Source organism: Neomonachus schauinslandi, chromosome 7 (assembly GCF_002201575.2).
Source record: "Neomonachus schauinslandi chromosome 7, ASM220157v2, whole genome shotgun sequence".
NCBI lineage: Eukaryota > Metazoa > Chordata > Mammalia > Carnivora > Phocidae > Neomonachus > Neomonachus schauinslandi.
In genome coordinates, this window is record NC_058409.1 from 31,580,840 (window position 1) to 31,600,804 (window position 19,965).

Here is a 19,965-nt window from a genome sequence, read left to right on the forward strand (position 1 = left end):
TCATTCTGGCTTTATTCCAGCCCAGAGCTAGAAAATGACCCACAGAGGGAGATCTTAGCAGTGAGAGGATGCTGGGAGATGAGAAAGGGAAAGGACTTTTCGGTGAGTGCTTTTTGCATGTGGGGCAATGGATTTTAAATTCCTGTGGAAGAGAGGAGAAGGCCTGGGAAGAGTGGGTGTCTGGAGCAGAGCAGCAGCCGTGACACAGCACAGAGACACTTCCTCGGATCCTTTTGCTTTCTTGTTCACTGAAGAGAAAACTGGTTGTCTTTTTGTTTTCTCTGTAGCAATACAAGGTTGAGTCTTAGAAGAAAGGAGGGCCAGAGGTGTAAAGGAGCCTCATATTTATGGAAGGGGAGCCGTAGCCATTGAAACTTGCTGGCTGTTGTAAGAGAAATCCCAGCCTCCCACAGTTTGCTTAATAACAGCAGATTTAAAAAATAAATAAATAAATAACAGCAGATTTTTCACTGCAAAGCATTCAGTGGAGTCCAAATTCCAGCCTGGCTTGGGAGATCAAGAGTAACCCTCTTGATGTAATGGTTTTGCAGGCTCTTGATGACATTGTCATCTGTTAAAGAAAAATTTTAAAAACACTCTTGAAAGAACAAAGAAAATGTCTTGGATGATAAATTTAAAAGATTTGGAGTAAAAGAAGGAAAAGCTTGAGGAAAGAATTTCTTTAAAATTTTACCAGATTTCCCCACTCTGATATAAAGGGGTCAGATAAGACCTTAGCCTGCAGTTTCATGGAGCCATTTTTGAAAGAAAAATTTAAAACTTGAAATATTGGTTATTTGCCAAGGTACACACTGAAAGCAAGCCCCTGGCTACCAGCAGAACTGAGTACTGGGATCCCAGGATGTTAGTTTTAGGCTTGCTCCGCAGAAGAGCACCGCACTTGCCATCCCCCTCCCTTTGCCCCAGGAGTTGAACACTTTCTGCACTATTTAGGAGTATTGTAGGGAAAAGGTTGGGGTCAGGTGAACAATTCCCGTCATCAGCAACCCCAGAGCGCCTTCCTTGCGTTTGTTTCTTTTGAATGTGTAGCCGCCGCCCAGGTGCCCATACTTAGCTAAGGCCCCGAGTTTATTTTCCTGAATTGCGCTTGGAAATCTTTTCCTGGGAAGGTGATAGCCCAAGTCCTAGAGACATAACTGCTTGTCCTAGAATAATCTCCTTACGAAACCCGTTCAACGGCCGAGGGACGGTGGAGACTGGCTGAACAGGGAGATGGGGGCAGGGAGAAAGGGAGTGGCCGCGTTCCCGCGGTCCGCGGGGATCCCGCGGGTCCAGGGTGAAGGAGCCGGAGCTGGAGTGGCTGGAGCGACCGATCACTCCAGGTCGCCGGCTGCCACCTCGGTGCGGAACCGGAGCCGGACTTGCTGAGCACTCCTCCCCCTCCCCTTCTGCTTCCTTTTCCCTCCCCCTGGAGCGGCGGCGGCGGCGACGGGCAGGCAGCGGAGCCAGGCGGAGCGACTGTGCGGCGAGCGGAGGAGCTGGGATATGGGGAGTCAGCGGGGGCGGTGGGGCCAGGAGCCCTCCGGGGGGCCGACGAGCGGAGCGGCCCCCGGCGTTTGCTAGCGCGTGAGCCGTGGGGGAGCGGGCGCACGGTGGCACTAGCGGAGGCGGAGGCGGGGCCCGGGCGTGGAGCACGGCTGGGAAAACTGCTGCCTCCGGCCCTGCCCGGCTCCTGCCTCCGCCGCGGCCGGTGGCTATGGAGCTGGCGGGCCCCAGACCTGGGGCGACAGAGCATCCGCGACTCCGGCCGCCCATGTCCTGGCTGCTGCCGCCGCTGCCCCTCCTGCTGCTGCTGCTGGGCCCAGCGGCCTCCCAGCTGCGATACTCGGTGCCGGAGGAGCAGGCACCCGGCGCGCCCGTGGGCAACGTGGCTAGCGCGCTGGGGCTGGAGCTGCGGCGCCTGGGGCCCGGCTGTCTGCGCATCAACCATCTGGGTGCGCCCAGTCCGCGCTACCTGGAGCTGGACCTGACGAGTGGCGCGCTCTTCGTCAACGAGCGCATTGACCGGGAGGCGCTGTGCGAGCAGCGGCCTCGCTGCCTGCTCAGCTTGGAAGTGCTGGCGCACAGCCCCGTGGCGGTGAGCGCCGTGGAGGTGGAGGTCCTGGACATCAACGACAACTCGCCGCGCTTCCCGCGGCCCGACTACCAGCTGCAGGTAAGCGAATCGGTGGCCCCTGGAGCGCGCTTTCACATAGAGAGCGCGCAGGACCCCGACGTGGGCGCCAACTCGGTGCAGACCTACGAGCTCAGCCCCAGCGAGCACTTCGAGCTGGACCTTAAACCCCTGCAGGAGAACAGTAAGGTGCTGGAGCTGGTGCTGCGAAAGGGCCTAGACCGCGAGCAGGCAGCGCTGCACCACCTGGTTCTCACAGCTGTGGACGGGGGCAGTCCAGCCCGCTCGGGCACGGCACAGATCTCTGTGCGTGTCCTGGACACTAACGACAATTCTCCCACCTTCGACCAGTCCACTTACCGCGTCCAGCTCCGGGAGGACGCCCCCCCAGGCACGCTGGTGGTGAAGCTGAATGCCTCGGACCCGGATGAGGGCTCCAACGGCGAGCTCAGGTACTCCTTGAGCAGCTACACGTCGGACCGGGAGAGGCAGCTCTTCAGCATCGATGCCAGCACTGGGGAAGTGCGGGTAAGTGGAGCACTGGATTATGAGGAGGCCTCTTCCTACCAGATCTATGTGCAGGCGACCGACCAGGGGCCCGTGCCCATGGTGGGTCACTGCAAGGTGTTGGTGGACATCGTGGATGTGAATGATAATGCACCAGAGGTGGTGCTCACGGACCTGTACAGCCCAGTGCCTGAGGATGCTGCCTCCAACACCGTTGTGGCCCTCCTCAGTGTCAACGACCAGGACTCGGGCCTCAACAGGAAGGTGAGCCTGGGCCTGCAGGCCTCACTGCCTTTCCGACTGAATGGCTTTGGAAGCTCCTACACGCTGGTGGTGAGCGGTCCTCTGGACAGGGAGCGGGTGGCTGCCTACAACATCACGGTGACAGCCGCGGATGGGGGAGTACCACAGCTCACATCCCAGCGGACGCTGCAGGTTGAGATCTCTGACATCAATGACAACCCACCCAGCTTCCGACAGGACTCCTACTCCATCTACATCGAGGAGAACAATTTGCCAGGGGTGTTGCTCTGCACTGTGCAAGCCACAGACCCGGACGAAAAGGAGAATGCGGAGGTGACCTACTCCCTCCTGGAGAGGGAGGTTCAAGGGCTACCGGTCACCTCCTATGTCTCCGTTAACAGTGCCAGTGGCAGCCTTTATGCTGTCAACTCCTTTGACTATGAGAAGTTTCGGGAGTTCTTTGTGACTGTGGAGGCCCAGGACAAGGGGAGTCCACCACTGAGCAGCACTGTGACCGCCAATGTGTACGTGGTGGACATGAATGACCACGCCCCTCACATCCTGTACCCTACCTCAACTAATGCGTCAGCAGCCATGGAGATGGTGCCTCGAACTGCCCCTGCTGGTTATCTGGTCACCAAAGTCATAGCCATGGACTCAGACTCTGGCCAGAATGCTTGGCTCTTTTACCATCTGGCCCAGACTTCTGAGCTGGACCTCTTTAAAGTAGAGCTACACACAGGAGAAATTAGGACTACCAGGAAGATGGGAGATGAGAGTGGGACGACTTTCAACCTGACGGTGGTGGTCCGCGACAATGGCGAGCCATCACTGTCGTCCTCCGTGGCCATTACAGTGGCTGTGGTGGAGAGAGTCTCCAGAATCCTCCCTGATACGCAGAGACATGTTAAGAGTCCTCGGACATACTCTGAGATTACACTCTATCTAATCATAGCATTAAGCACAGTGTCTTTTATATTCCTTTTGACAATCATTGTTTTGAGCATCATCAAGTGCTACCGTTACACGGCGTATGGGACCGCGTGCTGCGGGGGCTTCTGTGGAGTGAGGGAGCGGTGCCCCGCTGAACTAAACAAACAGGCCAACAACAATATCGAGGCCAGGATACCACATGGCCTCAAGGTGCAGCCGCACTTCATTGAAGTGCGCGGGAATGGCTCCCTCACCAAGACCTACTGCTACAAGGCCTGTCTGACAGCAGGCTCAGGGAGTGACACTTTCATGTTTTATAACACAGGGGCACAGACGGGACTGGGGCCCGGGGGAGCCCAAGCAGCTGCGAGTGAGAGCAGGCACCTCACAGGCCAAAGTGGGCAGAGTGCCGGGAACCTGATCATTCTAAAAAATGATGCTGTTTCTCAGAACGAGGTGAGAGAGCAGTCAAGGGGTCATGCATTTGCACACGTCCCCTCCCCCGCGCCAGTGTCATTGGCTTTATTGAGTTACTAACAGTGACAGGGGTTATCTGGTAAACTGAATGTATATAGTACCTGTGACTTGATTATCACCTACTTTGTTTCCACTCTAGGAAGGTAACATCAGAGAGTTGTTTTACTTTGTTTTCTTTTCAGATATATGAAGCCTTGACCATAAGGCTGTTAAGAAGTAAGGATTGGTTTTAAATATTTGATGTTAAAACATAGCTCTGCAGAGGGCTGGAACAGGCTTGAGAATAAGATGATGCCATACTGGGTAATGTTTTGAGATTCAAGGAGAAATGTCTTCTGCTGTATCATCTATAGGGAAAGTTCTCTTTGGAAATGCTATAGGAGTGTTGTTTTTTAAAAAGCTCCGAGACCTCTAGGGGTTGTGGTGGTCAACTCTGCATGCTTTCCTTGTTTATATATCCAGTCACTATTTCCAGTAATTGCACTGAACTGATGTGATAGGATCTTCTGGCAATTCAGGTCAGAGGTGATAAAGCCATAGACTGTGGATCTCACCTTGAAGCCAAAGTTTGCTTTGTGGTAATTCTACTGTAGGGGTTTTCTGAGGAGATGAAGGATGGTAAGACAAAGAGGCCGAGAATGAATTTGTCTGGTTGGACTAAGGAGATATTAGAACAAGTGGATCAACGATGTGGGGATGTGATGAATAACAGGACAAGCTGGGATTGGGGAGAAAGAGGAGAAAAGAACTCTCCCATTCGTCACCTTTCTTGGCATAGGGCAAGTTCATTGTAAGATGATTTCCCTGCAGTAGGTTAAATGCAATCTGTGATTTCCTGATTTCCTGTTGACAATTTCGAAGGTTTTAATGAGATGTGAAGTAGCCTCTCAAGCCCATTATATCTTTAAGTTAAATGACAATACTTCAGACAACACTCCAACATATTCCAAAGTACATGTTCATTTTCGGTATCTAGGATTTAGTTTGCAATAGCTAGAAAAGCCTTGGAAAGTGGATGGCTTGCTGTATATGAAAGACAAGTGTTAGTAAATACATGGGTTTTAAGTTTTGTTTTGTTTTGTTTTTAAGATTTATTTATTTGAGAGAGAGAGAGAGAGAGAGAGAGAGCATGGAGGTGGGGGGTAGGGGAGGAGCAGAGGGAGAGAGAGTCCCAAGCAGACCCCATGCTGAGTGCTGAGCCTGACTTGGGGCTCGATCTCACAACCCTGAGATCATGACCTCAGCCAAAACCAAGAGTTGGACACTTAACTGACTGAGCCACCCAGGTGCCCCTTAAGTTTTAAGCAGGCAGAGGCCATTTCGCTCATTATTATGAAGAATGTACATAAATTATTGGACAGTGCCTGAATGTGTGGATGTTTTTGTGTAGTGTGTCTCCATATGCATGCTTGAAAATAGAGGTCTGCTTTGTGATACTTTAAAGTTGTATTTCAGAAGCCAAAATTTTGCCCCGTCAATAGTGATGAATTGTTATCTTCCCAAACAACTACTTTGTAGCTAGGACTTTCAGAGGTACTACAAAAGGAATTAATAATATTTGTCCCTTCTATATTTTTGTGATGTATTTTCATTGACATACTGCTGTCTTTTTTTTTTTTAATGTCCATAGTTTCACATTCTAAATTCATGCTAATCTTGAGGAAAGTAATGCATAAAATACAGAAAAAAGCCCAGATGGATAGAGAGTATTTCCCATGTACATTGTACGTAGGTGTATTAGAGAAGCCTGCTTTTAGTCAATATTGAGCAACCACCGGAGGCAGATTGCAGATTAAGAAAAACAGGGAGACAAAATCAAGGAGTTTCCAGAATTCTTTAGATCATAGCTTTTGGAAGCCTGTAAAAAGGCTTAATAAGGATGCTGTAGACATTTGCTTAACAAATTCTTGTGAAGCCCCTCTGGGCCTGGGGTGGGCTGCAGGTGGTGAAGATGCTGGGAGAGCAGGCCGGGCAAGCTTTGCCACCAGCCTTGAGCAGGAAGCTCAGCTGCAAGACACTCTTCCCCTCCTTCTCCTGGCTCAAAGCGTGGGGCAGTTTGATACATGAACTATTTCTGTCTTACACTGACCTGTGTGGAGAAAATTATGTCAGATAAGTCCTTGCTCTTGTGGGATTTTACCAGGAGGATGAATGCATGATTTTAATAAAGGCAGATTTCTGCCAGCCACGTTCAAAAATCCAGTGAAGAGCCCTAAGGTCTCTAGCTCCTGAAATTATTACAGTTAAGAGGAGAGAGTGAGTCAGGTCAGCGTGGCAATATGGAAACAAAAATCACTCAGCTCTGAAAGTCATGACTGCTAGATCAACCTGTTAAACTTCCACGTTAGGCTTTCTCTTTTCCCTACCTAGTTACTGCAGATGGCAGAAGAGTCCTAGGGTGCACTTCATGCCCTGTGCCTATGTTAATGAGATGAAGATTATAAAGGATGAGTAAGGGAATCTGCACTCAGTGACCACTATGTTATATAAAAATGTTCTGCTTTGCAATATATGTGTGATTTCATTCCCTGTAAATCATACATGAAAGAAACATTTACCAACATCTAACATACGAGGAAATAAGCTCAGAGAGGTTAAGTAACACACACAGTCATTCTGTTAGTCTATTTTAAGTCCTGTCTGTCTGATTCCAAAGATTAAGCTGTTTGAAATAGTATGAGTAGACAGAAATCCCAATCTTTATACTCCTTTTGTTATGTGATAATCTGGCATTTGCCTACTACGGGTTCTAGTGTAAATTGACTGCTTTTGGAGAAAGAGTAATTCCTTGCATAAAAGTAGGTCACAGGCGGGAGGATCGATGAGTAAAATTGTTACTATCAAGCTGATATCTTTTTATCGGTTTATCTGTTTCACTTTGGCATAGCCTGTGATGATCTTTCATCTCGGTTCTTTTTCTGATTTCTCTTTTGTTGCTTATTAAACAGCATTTAACATCAGACTCTAATCTTTTGATAGATTTCACCCCCAGTGAGCCTATTTCATGAGCCATTTGTGCAATGAGGTTTCTGAAGTAACTTTTTGGCAATGGGGCAGAATTTCTCTTCTGAGATTTCTGAAAACCTGATATTGAATGTGGTTGGCACCCCTTTCAGAGCCTCCAAGAAAAGGAAACCAAATCTTAAGGTAGATTCTGTGTGTGTGGTCCTGTGACTCCTCATGAGTCACTCTGAGTGCTCTGGGCAGATTTGTCCAACTGTGCTTCCGTGGGACCAGGTGGCATAAGATGTGGAAATCACAAAAGACTAGCAGAAATAAGTTTGCTGTCATTTCTTTTCAAGCAATTTGTAGCCATCAGATCTTCAGTATTTCTGCCACTGTGTATATACATTCACCCCAGTTGCAGATGCGATGAGCTGAAAGAGCTAACCCTTCTTTTAGTGGAGCCTAATTTTTTCCCCTAGGACTAACTTTTCTATCTGGTGACTCTGTCCTGTATCAGAATTTACACTTAGTGCAAAGGGACATGGTGGTGAATTCATAAAAAGTGTGTGATGGTCAGAATAGGCAAAGAAATTCTATCTGTGAACTTCCATTCCAGTGTTTCACCCTCTCATGGTCACTTTTGAGGGGTGGGCTCCTTTGTTTTGCCATTTCTATATTGGTTATAGGACTGTTCTTCTGAGAAAAGGTTTATTTTCTTTGGTCTGGTAATATAATAATTTCTTCAAATTACCTCCTTCCTTGCTTTTTCTGCAGATCTGCTGAGCCAGATGGAATTATGGCTGAGCTCTTCTCAGTCTCTTTATCTTGCACATATTCTGACTGATGAAGAAATCTATTTATTGTAGCTTGAATGTCATTGGCTTCCCCTTTCCTCTGACCCAGGAGTGAGCTGTCACATGGGCAGCTGGTCTACCTCCAAACACTGCAGGGACACAGCCTGGCGTATTATAAATTGCCTATTGGCATGCTGTCTGCTTGACAGAAGAGCAGAGTCAGTTCTGGATACTTGCCTTGGTTTGCCACCAATTTTTGCTCTCAATGAGGTTAGGAAGATGTCAGTTCACAAATATTTGAGGAAAACTTGCCATCACAGAGCCCAGAGGTTTAGATGAATTTAATGGAGATTTCCAGGTGTCTTTGAATGTGACTTTTGTTAGGAATTCACCTGGCTCAAATTTCCTGTGCATAATAAGTATGACTATAAATTTAGTTTATCCATACGATCATATTTTGAGCATTATAATCTATAATCATGATTTCAAAAATCAAAGGGCAAGAGGATTCCTAGGCAGTATTTCAAATCTGCTCACCTAAAAATTACAATTTTTTTCTTTCAGGAATATGAACTTGACAAATGTAAAGAAATATCTGACATTGCAAAGGTGAAGAAAAATGTTAGTTCCTTGGCACATAAGCAACATCAGTTCCTTTCTGGCCTTGCAGGGTCAGAACTCTGGGCTCCAGGGAAGTGAAACTGTGAGGGAGGGAGTAACTGCTGTGCTAGCAGACTCTGCGTCCAGAATTAAGCAAACCTAGCATTTTCTGTTGTGCTGGAACCCATTAGTATGTTTCGATATTATGTTTATTTTACTTCCCTGCTTCATGGATTAGCAAGTGACTTCAGAGGAAAGTATTTCATTTTGAATTCTCATATTTCTCATCTTTTCAGTTGCTTTACTAGAAGACTAATAGGTAATATAACAGTGATTATTTTAAATGTTATACTCCTTCTTGCCTTATTGACCAACAGTTTATATATTCATTTTCTATTGCTTTGTAAGAAATTACCACAAATTAGTGGTTAAAAACAACTCTCATTTATTCTCTCAGAGTCCTGCAGGATGTAAGCGGGTTCTCCGCTTAGGTTTTCACAGGGCTGAAATCAATATGGCACCCTGGCTGAGTTCTCTTCTGGAGGCTTTGGGGAAGAACATGCTTTCAAGTTCATTCAGACTGTTGGTAGATTTTACTTCTTTGTGGACTACCTACTTACATACTGCTGGCTGGAGGTCACTCTCAGCCGCTAGGGGTTGTGCTCAGGTCCTTGCCTCATGATCCTCTCCATCTTTCGAGCTAACAGTGGAGAATCTTCTCTCATGTGGAATCCCTCCCATGCTTCAAATCTCTCCAATTTCCGTCTCTGATCTCTAGACCCAGATTTAAAGGGCTCATGTGATTAGGTCAGTCCGGCCCAAATGATTTCCCTGTCTTAAAGCCAAGTGTGTCATATAACATAACCTAATCAAAGTAAGAGCCATTGTATTTATTCTTGGAGATTATGCAAGGCACATACACCAAGGTGTGAGGATCTTGGGGGGCATTTTAGGATTCGGCCCCTCATAGTTTATATCAATGATCTCAAAATATCAGTGTGAAAAATCTGCAGTGGATACATCCTTAATAGAGTCCTAATAGGAAGCAAAAGGAGATGCAGCATGTAGTTACATGTCTCAGAGGGCCATTTACTGATAGCATCAACATGGATTTCCATGACAAGGAGTGTCATTTCCTGAGTGGTCCTATGATTTTTTTTTGAAGGAGATAAGGTATTTTAAACCTATTTTATTTTAAATTTGTCTTGAAAGAGTGATTCACCCTTCTGTAGCTCAGATATTCTATGGTGTAAATAATAAATAATATTGTTACAGGATAAGTTAAATCTTTGTTATAATTTTGATAGAAACTTAAACGGCTTCTTGTTCTTCATTAATGCTACATCACCCATATGGACTACCTAATTCAGTTTTTCCACATCTGGAGCTTTGTGGCTGTTAGTCTCCTGAAGGACTAAGCTTTGAAAAAACAGAACATAATGGGGCTTTCCACCAATAGGAATTAAGCATAGTTCTGGAATGTATCATCCAAGTGTTAGAAAACTAATTCAAATCCTTAGGATATGTCTTCAATGTATCTGGCATATCAGTAGTCAACCTTTAAACTTGAGTTTTTCTGATTTTAATCAAGTTTGGGTGAAACCCACATATATTTATTACCTTATATTTTGTATCATTTAAAAATAGATTTGTATCTGGGAAACTCAGATGTAACAAAGAGAAAAAAGAAAAGTACAGTTGGCCCTTGAGCAATATAAGGGTTAGGGGTGCCAGACCCATGCACAGTTGAAGATCCAAGTATAAATTTTGATTCCTCAGAAACTTAACTACTAATAGCCTATTGTTGCCCAGAAGGCTTACCGAGAACGTAAACAGTTGGTTAACACATATTTCATATATTGTATGTATTATATACTGTATTCTTACAATTAAGTAAGCTAGAGGAAAGAAAATGTTATTAAGAAAATCATAAGGAAGAGAAAATACATTTATAGTACTATATATGGTATTTATTGAAAAAAATCCACATATAAGTGGACCAATGCTGTTCAAACCTATGTTGTTCAAGGGTCAATAATATATGTCATTCCATGTAAATTAGTTTAAAACACAAACTTTTGTGGGGCACCTGGGTGGCTCATTCAGGTTAAGCGGCTGACTGTTGGTTTCGGCTCAGGTCATGATCTCAGGGTCCTGGGATCAAACCCTACATCGGGCTCTGTGCTCAGTGCAGAGTCTGCGAAAATTTCTCCTTCTCCCTTTGCACCTGTCACGCGCCGCCCGCTGCCCCCCCTCGCCCCCCGCCCCAGCCTGGCTCACGTTCTCTGTCTCAAATAAATAAATAAATCTTTTTTTAAAAAATGCACAAACTTTTGTGTTAGGGAGACCTAAATATAACTATCAGCCAAACCCACCAATCAGGCAAATGATTTAATCTTTCCAAAGCTCAGATTTCTTATTTCTATAAATTTAAGTACATTAATATTACCCTTGCATGATAGTTCATTTGTTCAGAAACATTTTTGGGGCGCCTGGGTGGCTCAGTTGTTGAGCGTCTGCCTTCGGCTCGGGTCATGATCCCAGGGTCCTGGGATCGGGCCCCGCATCGGGCTCCCTGCTCGGCGGGAAGCCTGCTTCTCCCTTTCCCACTCCCCCTCCTTGTGTTCCCTGTCTCGCTGTCTCTCTGTCAAATAAATAAATAAAATCTTAAAAAAAAAAAAAAAGAAAGAAACATTTTTAAAAGGTACCAAATACCTGAACCCTGCAAAGCTCTGAGGACATAGCTATGTATTATGAGTATCTGAGGATATTCATATGTTTTCTGGACAAAACAGATATGCCTTTTATAGAATTTATGGTCGAAAAGAAGTGTTAGGGGCGCCTGGGTGGCTCAGTTGGTTAAACGACTGCTTTCGGCTCAGGTCATGATCCTGGAGTCCTGGGATCGAGTCCCGCATCAGGCTCCCTGCTCGGCGGGGAGTCTGCTTCTCCCTCTGACCCTCCCCCCTCATGTGCTCTCTCTCTCTCTCTCATTCTGTCTCAAATAAATAAATAAAATCTTTAAAAAAAAAAAAAAAAGAAAAGAAAAGAAGTGTTAGGATATGGGGCACCTGGGTGGCTCAGTCGTTTTGCTTCTGTCTTCGGCTCAGGTCATGATCCCAGGGTCCTGGGATTGAGCCCCACATAGGGCTCCCTGCTCGACGGGAAGCCTGCTTCTCCCTCTCCCGCTCCCCCTGCTTCTGTTCCCTCTCTCACTGTGTCTCTCTCTGTCAAATAAATAAATAAAATCTTTAAAAAATAAATAAAAATTAAAAAATAAAAATAAAAGAAGTGTTAGGATAAATGCACCAATATGTTTAAAGTGCTTATCCTATTGCCCAATACTGTGTGGAGACTTAAAACACTGTATATTCTTCCTTTCTTCTCCCTGCCCAATCTTACTACCCTAAGACATGTCCTAACTACAGTTCTGATAAATGAATCTGAGAAGCGCCTTGTTGCTGATGGACTGTTACAGAAAATAGCAGCATGACAAATTGTCATTGAGGAAGTGAGGTTGTGTAGGGAACTGAGTTCCTTGGTCAGTCCTGCTAGAACTGTGCCTTTCCGCAAAATGAGGTGGGTGCTTTCATTCCAACGATGAAGTCGCAGCAGTCTTCATCACGAATGTTAGCCAATCACAGAAATTGGCCACATTTGCCTAACCGATGTCCAAGTCTTTATTAAAGGAAGGTTCCTACGGTTGACACGAGTGCTGCTGATGGTAAGGGGAGAGATGGTGATGATTGGATTGATAGGAAATAGTTCAGCCATGTTTCCAGCTTTACAGAATGATTTGCAAATAGTTTCTCTTTTGTTCCCTGCAACACCACTGGTGGAAAATGCGAACCCTTTCATCTCATGTGTAGAGTTTTATGCTACTTTATATGGAGCATCCATACCATGCTATGAACTTAACCACCGAGGATGAAGCAGCTTGCATGTTCATATCTTGCCAGCAGAGTGGAAGGGACCAGAAAGGGCAGTTAGCGTATGGGGACATTTGAGGTCAAGTATCCAAGAGTTGTAGCTTTTTCTGGGCCTTGACTTCGGCTAACTCTCTGAATACCATCCAACCACCTCGAAGTCTGTCTGCAAGTTGAGACGCTGATCACTTCTTTCCTAGGTGTTGTGAAAAAGCGTGGTTAGGAAATACTCTGCATCCTTTGAATAAACAATAAAAAGGATAAGAACAAGAATTGCTGACATTTTGAAGTAGTTTATTGGTATTACTATGGCTTTGTGTCTACCAAATATGATCATTATAATCCAGAGCAATTTATAGAATACAACCTCCATCTCTTCATCTTTCCACTCAAATAGACTTCAGTATTTAGTGGCAGGACCACTTTAATCTCTGCCCATGAAAACACGTTGAGAGGAACATCTATCACAGGTGGGTTTTTTGGTAAAGATTTTATATATTTATTTTTGAGAGAGAAAGAGAGCACACATGCACAAACGGGGAGGGGCAGAGGGAGAAGCAGACTCCCCACTGAGCAGGGAGCCTGATACAGGACTCGATCCCAGGACCCCGGGATCATGACCTGAGCCAAAGGCAGACACTTAACTGACTGAGCCACCCAGGCGCCCCTCATAGGATTCTTTTATAACAAAATTTTTGCTAATAAATAAAAATGTATTTATGATGGTGGTTCATTTTGTCCCCAGGAATGCCTGAGTAGCTTCTAAGCAGCCCATAACTCCTCCAGCAGTCTTTGGGGGCCTATATTTTCCTTTTCTGTCCCCTCCACTTGGAATTGCCAGTCTGTGGACAGAGGTGGTGCTGGTACGCAGGTGGTGCAGACTGAGCCAGGTTCTTCTTGGGTTTCAGCAACTCCCTGTTAAGCAATCAGAGCCGAGCGAACAGTAATTGAGGGAAGAGGCAAAACACTCAGAAAAGCAGGGAGCGAGTAGGATTTTATGAAAAGGATTATGTAGCAAAACAAGGTCAAACTCCTGTCGCGGTTTGTTTTCCTTCCTGGGGATTCCCCTTCAAGCGGCAGAAGAGGCAATTCTCAGTCGCTGGTGTGCGGACGGGGCACATCCATCCTGGGTTGAAGATGCTGCACTCTGCAAAGCCAGCAGCAGATTGCAGTCCTCTGCAGTCCGGCCAGACCAGCAGAACTTGTGTAGTTTGTACACCCTTACAGCTAGAATACCAAATGGGAGACGTTCCTTTAGTGTGAAGCATTTGAAGGCAAAAACAATGAACGCTTTCCCGGTCTCAAAATAGACTGCCCTCCCCCTAGTGCTGCTTTAGGAACATAGACCTGTTTTGAGCATGGCGAAGCCACAGCTGGTCCTTACAGCATCATTAAATCTGGTTTTTCCGTGATATTGAGTCTGTGGAAGGACCCCGATGAGCTAATTTTCTCCTGAAGTGCTATATATATGGATATCATCTTAGAGTTGCACATAAAATGGCTCCTTCAAAACTTTTTTCAGATACACGGAAATATTCTAGAAACAGCTAATCAGTCATGGGGAGATCACCGCTTTGCCTTATTAACAAAACCTCCCTTTGTGATTTTGCAGCCGCGACAGCCCAACCCTGACTGGCGTTACTCTGCCTCCCTCCGAGCAGGAATGCACAGGTATGTAGTTCCTTCCTCTTTTCAATCAGAAGAACTTTAACTTTGTATGGCTCAGACACATGGTGTGTCTAGAGGCCAGAAACTGCTGTCAAACTGAGAGGCTTCAGATACTTTGCCAGGGGAATGTAGTTCCTTTTGACTCCATGTCTATTCCTTGGAACATTGGAAATAGTGCCAAATGCTTATCAGGGGCTGGCAAATGAGAGTTCCCTGTAAAATTACAGAGACAGGCTGCTGTGTACTTTCTCTGATCGAAAGTTCTATAAGGAAATAATTACAACTCCCCTTATCCCTTCCCCAGCTATACTTTCTGTCCCTCCCTTAGAAATTATAATTAATACCGATGCTTTTAGATCTGAATATAGGTATGTGTTGTCTACCTTGGTTTTCTGTCACACATCGACTCTTTTATCCATTAACCACAATAATTGGCAACATGTTGTTCATGTTCATCCATATTAGAATCTCCTTATCTTTTCCATCTTGTTACTCTCTCGTTGCTGTCAGTAGAGGATGAGCCATGTGAAAGGCCTTTATTGAATATCTGGAGACCAAATCTATCTTATTTTAAATGAACCTAGAGTAATAGCATTACTCTAAGACTCAGATTAAATATAATTTTGCTGTCTCTACTTTGTCTCTTTGACAGTAATTGATTAACTACCATTATTCCCAGAGCTGATTTAGTGCCATAGGGCCAAATAAAAGATTCTTTATTTTTGAGTATCTTTGGAAACCAAGAAACTAATGATCACTACCAGCAAAAGGATTTAGTTTTAAGGAAGAAATAAACTCTAAACTTAAGCCCCTCAAAATGTCTGGGCAACACTTCAGTAGATCTTTACCAAACCTACATCAGTTTCTAAAGAGAGCTTACAAAATGTTACAAAATGTGTTAAGTTAATGAAAAATTAGTTTTGAGTCCACTTAGAAATGCATTAAAGTAAAATAAATTAACATATTCTCAAGCATTACATTGCAAGTCGAGCAGAAATCATTATAATGGGTGCTATTTCTGAACAAGAAGCAATCAGTGAAGGCCCGAAGATCCGTAGTTGGCATAGTGAGATGTCACATTGGAACCTGGGTCATAATTTTAGCCCAGAAACACTTGTGCAGTTGCTGGAATATTAGGTGTCAGGAGGGTTCTTTCTCTTTGTTAGTGACCAGCTTATGCTTTTGCCTATATCTGAGCTATTGTTGCAAACCATACATCAGGAAAAAGCATGGTTTATAATACCAGCCTTTTCTGTCCTAGTCGAACTAGTGTTTTACTTGAGAAGTATCAAAGCCATGAGATGTGCCTTTAAAACTACATTTGAGGGGTGCCTGCGTGGCTCAGTCGTTAAGCGTCTGCCTTCGGCTCAGGTCATGGTTCCAGGGTCCTGGGATCGAGCCCCGCATCGGGCTCCCTGCTCTGCGGGGAGCCTGCTTCTCCCTCTCCCACTCCCCCTGCTTGTGTTCCCTCTCTCGCTGTGCCTCTCTCTGTCAAATAAATAAAGAAAATCTTTAAAAAAAAAAAAAAAAAAAAAACTACATTTGAAACAAAATGCTAAAACATATCACTTCCTTATTCCATTTCCAAAGGGAAAAAAAAAAAAAGCCAAGTGTGCTCCTATTCAGATTTCAACTAAGATACCATGAGATACAAGTAGGATAAGGAATGAAATAAAAATTGAAGCTAAATGTAACTTATTCCTCACAGTAGAGTACACTGAACATATATTAGAGATGTAAACGTACAGAATACTCTTCTCTTTTTACACATGTGCTTGGCTTCTTGGCCGTTCCAGCCTCAGACATCATGCAACTATTTCTTTGAAAATTCTGCTTTGAGTTGAGCTGGTTCCAGGGTAGTTACATCTCCAGAATGAATCTGATTGAACCCGTAGAATTTGCTGGTAGAATCCAGGAACACATGAAGGATGTTAATATTTGAAAAAAAAGAAGATTCTAGGATGTAGGTGAAGGGAAGAATCGCAGCAGGGCAGAGCTTAATGAGTGAATTTTGATTAGATATGTTATTCGGAGTCAAGAGTGAAAGAGTATTCAATTGATAGATGGGCTTCCCCCACAATAGTTCAAGATTGTCTGCTCTGCTGCCTCATATAACCCTTCAGATAGTAGTATAAAGTTAAGTTTTATAACTTAATTTGCAAGATGAACCAATGTCTTTTTGAAAAGAATCCTCTAATCCTGATGAGGATTTTCTTGGACGATGTTTACTTTTTTTTTTTTTTTAAGATTTTATTTATTTATTTGACAGAGAGAGGGAGAGCACAAGCAGGGGGAGGGCCAGAGGGAGAGGGAGACGCAGGCTCCCCACTCAGCGGGGAGCCCCATGCGGGACTCGATCCCAGGACCCCGGGACCATGACCTGAGCCGAAGGCAGACGCTCCACCGACTGAGCCACCCAGGCGTCCCGGATGATGTTTACTCTTAAGAGTCCCATCTGTTCCTTCCTTCCTTCATCCATCCCACAAATAGAGGAGGGTCTCCTATACGCGAGCATTAGACATACATAAATGAATATGATGTTTGCTCCATCCCTGAACGGTTTATGTTCTATCTCTGCTTGCCTCTAAGGGTGTCCCAGTTCGTGTCTCACTCCCTGCAATAGTTCATGCCGAATTAATCTCTTCTGAACTGGGATCTGTGAGTGGTGGCGATAGGCTTCCTCAGGTTCCAGGAAATGGAGGGTGGGTTGTCTGTAAGTAAAAGATACAGAAAGAATAAAACAGAAAATAAGGTTAAGAAGTAATTGGGTAACTAAATTGGAGTGATGCTACAGTTGTCAGCAAATAATTTTCATGTGTTTTCGTCTTTGCTGTAGAGGACCCAGAAACAAGAGAATCAGCAAGAGAGGCCTGGGGCTTCTGAGAACAAGCTCACCTCACCTGCTTCAGCATTAAGATGTTAAAATGGCGTTAGCCCTCTGATGGGCTTCCTGTTAGATTTACTGAACACCACGTGGCATTAATGACAAGCAAAACTGCCATAAAGATAAAACATGTTTATTGCCTGAATAGTATGGCAAGCAGTAAGTCAGCAGTGCTTTTGCAGTTTGTGTGAGGTGACTGCTCAGCAGTAATTCCTTCGGTTCAAGTAGGAGTAGAGTGTGTTAGCTGCAGCCCTGCCTTCAGAGATGCATGCACTTTCTCAGGTGGAAGGAGATCTGGAAAGTCGTCTGTGGTCTAACCATTATTTGGGTCTGTGTGTTTACTCAGCTCTGTGCACCTAGAGGAGGCTGGCATCCTACGGGCTGGTCCAGGAGGGCCTGATCAGCAGTGGCCAACAGTATCCAGCGCGACACCAGGTAAAGACGCAAAGTCTCTCTCTTCTTGCTGGGTTCTAGAAGGCAATCAGATGACCTGCTTTTTTTTAAGACCAGGAATGTTAATGGTTCTCTTTTTAGTCTTTCTTCTTTTCCTTACATACATACATGATTATTTTGATTTTCAACTTAATGTCCTTCAAGAATTGAAAACAGGAGAGAGAGAGAGAGAGAGTGTGTGTGTGTGTGTGTTTGTGTAAAGTTCTTTTGTAAAATAACCAGGCATCTTTCACATGCTTAGGCTATCTGAGCCACACAGAGAAGATCTGGTGGCCTCACGCACAGAGATGACACTGTTAGCAAAGATCTTTTGGTTGAAGACAATGGAAACCCATTCAAAGTGGTAAGCAAAAGGGAGATACATAGATCTAGAGATAGATACATAGATGCAATGGAGTTTCTCGTGGAAGTGGAAAGTTATGAAAACTTTTTATGAAAACTTTATGAGAGGCACCACTCTCTTTGACTTCAGGTCAAAGTCAGACCTGCTTCTTTCTGCATATCTACATCAATCTGCAGACTGACTTTTACTGCCTTGACATGTATATTTACACATGTGACCATCTCACAGTTTCTTAGTTTAGAGGACCAATGGGGACTGATTCCTAATCCATACTTTCAGGAAATAGAATCTGCCGAATTGGATCAAGAACCCAGTGGCTGGGAGAGCATAGAAAAATTCCTTAAACTCGTATTTCCTTAGTTTCCTTACTCTTGCCTAATCACTAAAGCAATGTCATATAATAAAAATATGGCTATGTAGGCCCATCCCTGTGGCAGTTTTCATAAAGGAAGATTTCAGAGACTGTAAATGGTGTCTATCATAATCCTCTATTAATAGAACATCATGATGATAATAATAGTTCCTGATTATTGAGCCATAATCTACCCGGACATTGTGCCGAGCACATTAAATATGTGATCTCATTTATCCCCCATGACAACCTTGCAAGGGATTTATTATGTCTATTACACATATGAGAAAGTGGAGACACAGAGAGGGTAAGAAATATACCCACGTTGATGTAGTCTGTAAGTGGCAGAGGTAGGATTCAAACCCAAGTGTGTCTAGCTCCAAATCCAAGTGTATGTAGCACTTATATTCCTAGCATGGCTAGCTTGCAAGAACCCATCCAAATTCAAATACATACATTACAGATGACATAAGTGTGCGTGTGAAACATTCTTTCCAAAAATAATCAGGTGCCTTTCAAATGATTGGGCTATCCGAATAACATGTGCAGCTAAGGGCCCATTTTTGCTGGCAACACTAAGGGCTTTCGTTGATTCTAATCAGCCAGCATTTGCTATTTATGAATGTTGCATGATTCAACTAAAAGTCACATTTGTCAAAAAAAAAAAAAACCGAACAAATGCACAAGTTAAAGCAATTCATTAGAGGGTAATATTGCCAGATGGCAAGGAGAGGGACGTAAAATAGTCCATTGACAAATCTGCAGCCCCGCTGCCAGTGATGGAGCGAAGAAATGATGGAGGAGGAAGGGGCGTTGGGCTGCCAAGTATTGCAGGCTGGGAGGCATCTGGAATGGTAAGAGCTAAGCAGCTTACACCCATGTCCTGCTCACCTGCCTTCGTTTCAGGGCTTTCCTATTCTCACAGAGCCAGGAACTAAGTCTGAATACATTCTCCCTTTCCTTGATGATGCTGGTGGGTGTACATTCCTAGGCAAATGGGCAATAGCAACTGTCCGCTGATTATTTCATCTGCATCTGGCCCAGGTCTCTTTGCTTCAGATTTGAAAGAATGTTAGGAACCCATCTTCTTGACAGAAGATAAGGAAGGAGTCTCCACTGCTCCCCTCCTCTATTGTCCCAACCCCTCTTGTCTAATCCCTTCTGTCCAGGACTGTGCCTGGTTCCTGCCTCATGAGTCACAGTCCTCATGGACTGGGCTGGACAGAGCTTCCGTCTTGCAAGTAGCCCATGGGTGATCTAACCATACTTTTCAGCACACCTCCTCACCGGTGACATAGAGTTCAAAGGATGCCCCTCTGCCTTCTGCTCTGTCCTTTTGACACTTTCAGGTTTTAGGACTCAAAATATGTTCTGCGCTGTCATTAGGGAATATGGCATAAGGATTAAGGTTATGATTTGGAGTCAGCTGAATAAGCACATTGCTTAAATTCATGTTTTCCTAATTACCCCAACTATAAACTGGGTATAATGATAACACCCATCTTAGTGAGTTGCCATGATTACTAAAGAAGAAAGAAAGTTGAATATAGTGTTTGACATATAATATTAATAAATGCCTAATTTTCTCACTCTTTTTTTTTCTGGAATAGTTTTGTGCAATCTATGATGTGGCCTTGGCTGATGACCTGGTGGCCAGAATTCAGTAATTCTCATTTCTGGACCCAGAGACACACCCTCTAAGGTT

The 19,965-nt window shown here is 44.6% G+C and overlaps 1 protein-coding gene across 1 annotated transcript in view; it reads left to right on the forward strand.

The window, feature by feature from the left end:
• Positions 1–1,717: 1,717 nt before the first annotated feature.
• Positions 1,718–19,965, forward strand: part of LOC110591032 (protocadherin alpha-C2) — a 46,393-nt gene continuing 28,145 nt past the window's right edge. Inside the window, exons 1-3 of the mRNA XM_021701926.1 lie at positions 1,718–4,273; positions 14,173–14,231; positions 17,459–17,547. Coding sequence (XP_021557601.1) covers positions 1,718–4,273; positions 14,173–14,231; positions 17,459–17,547 — 2,704 coding nt within the window. The remainder of the gene's footprint in view (positions 4,274–14,172; positions 14,232–17,458; positions 17,548–19,965) is intronic.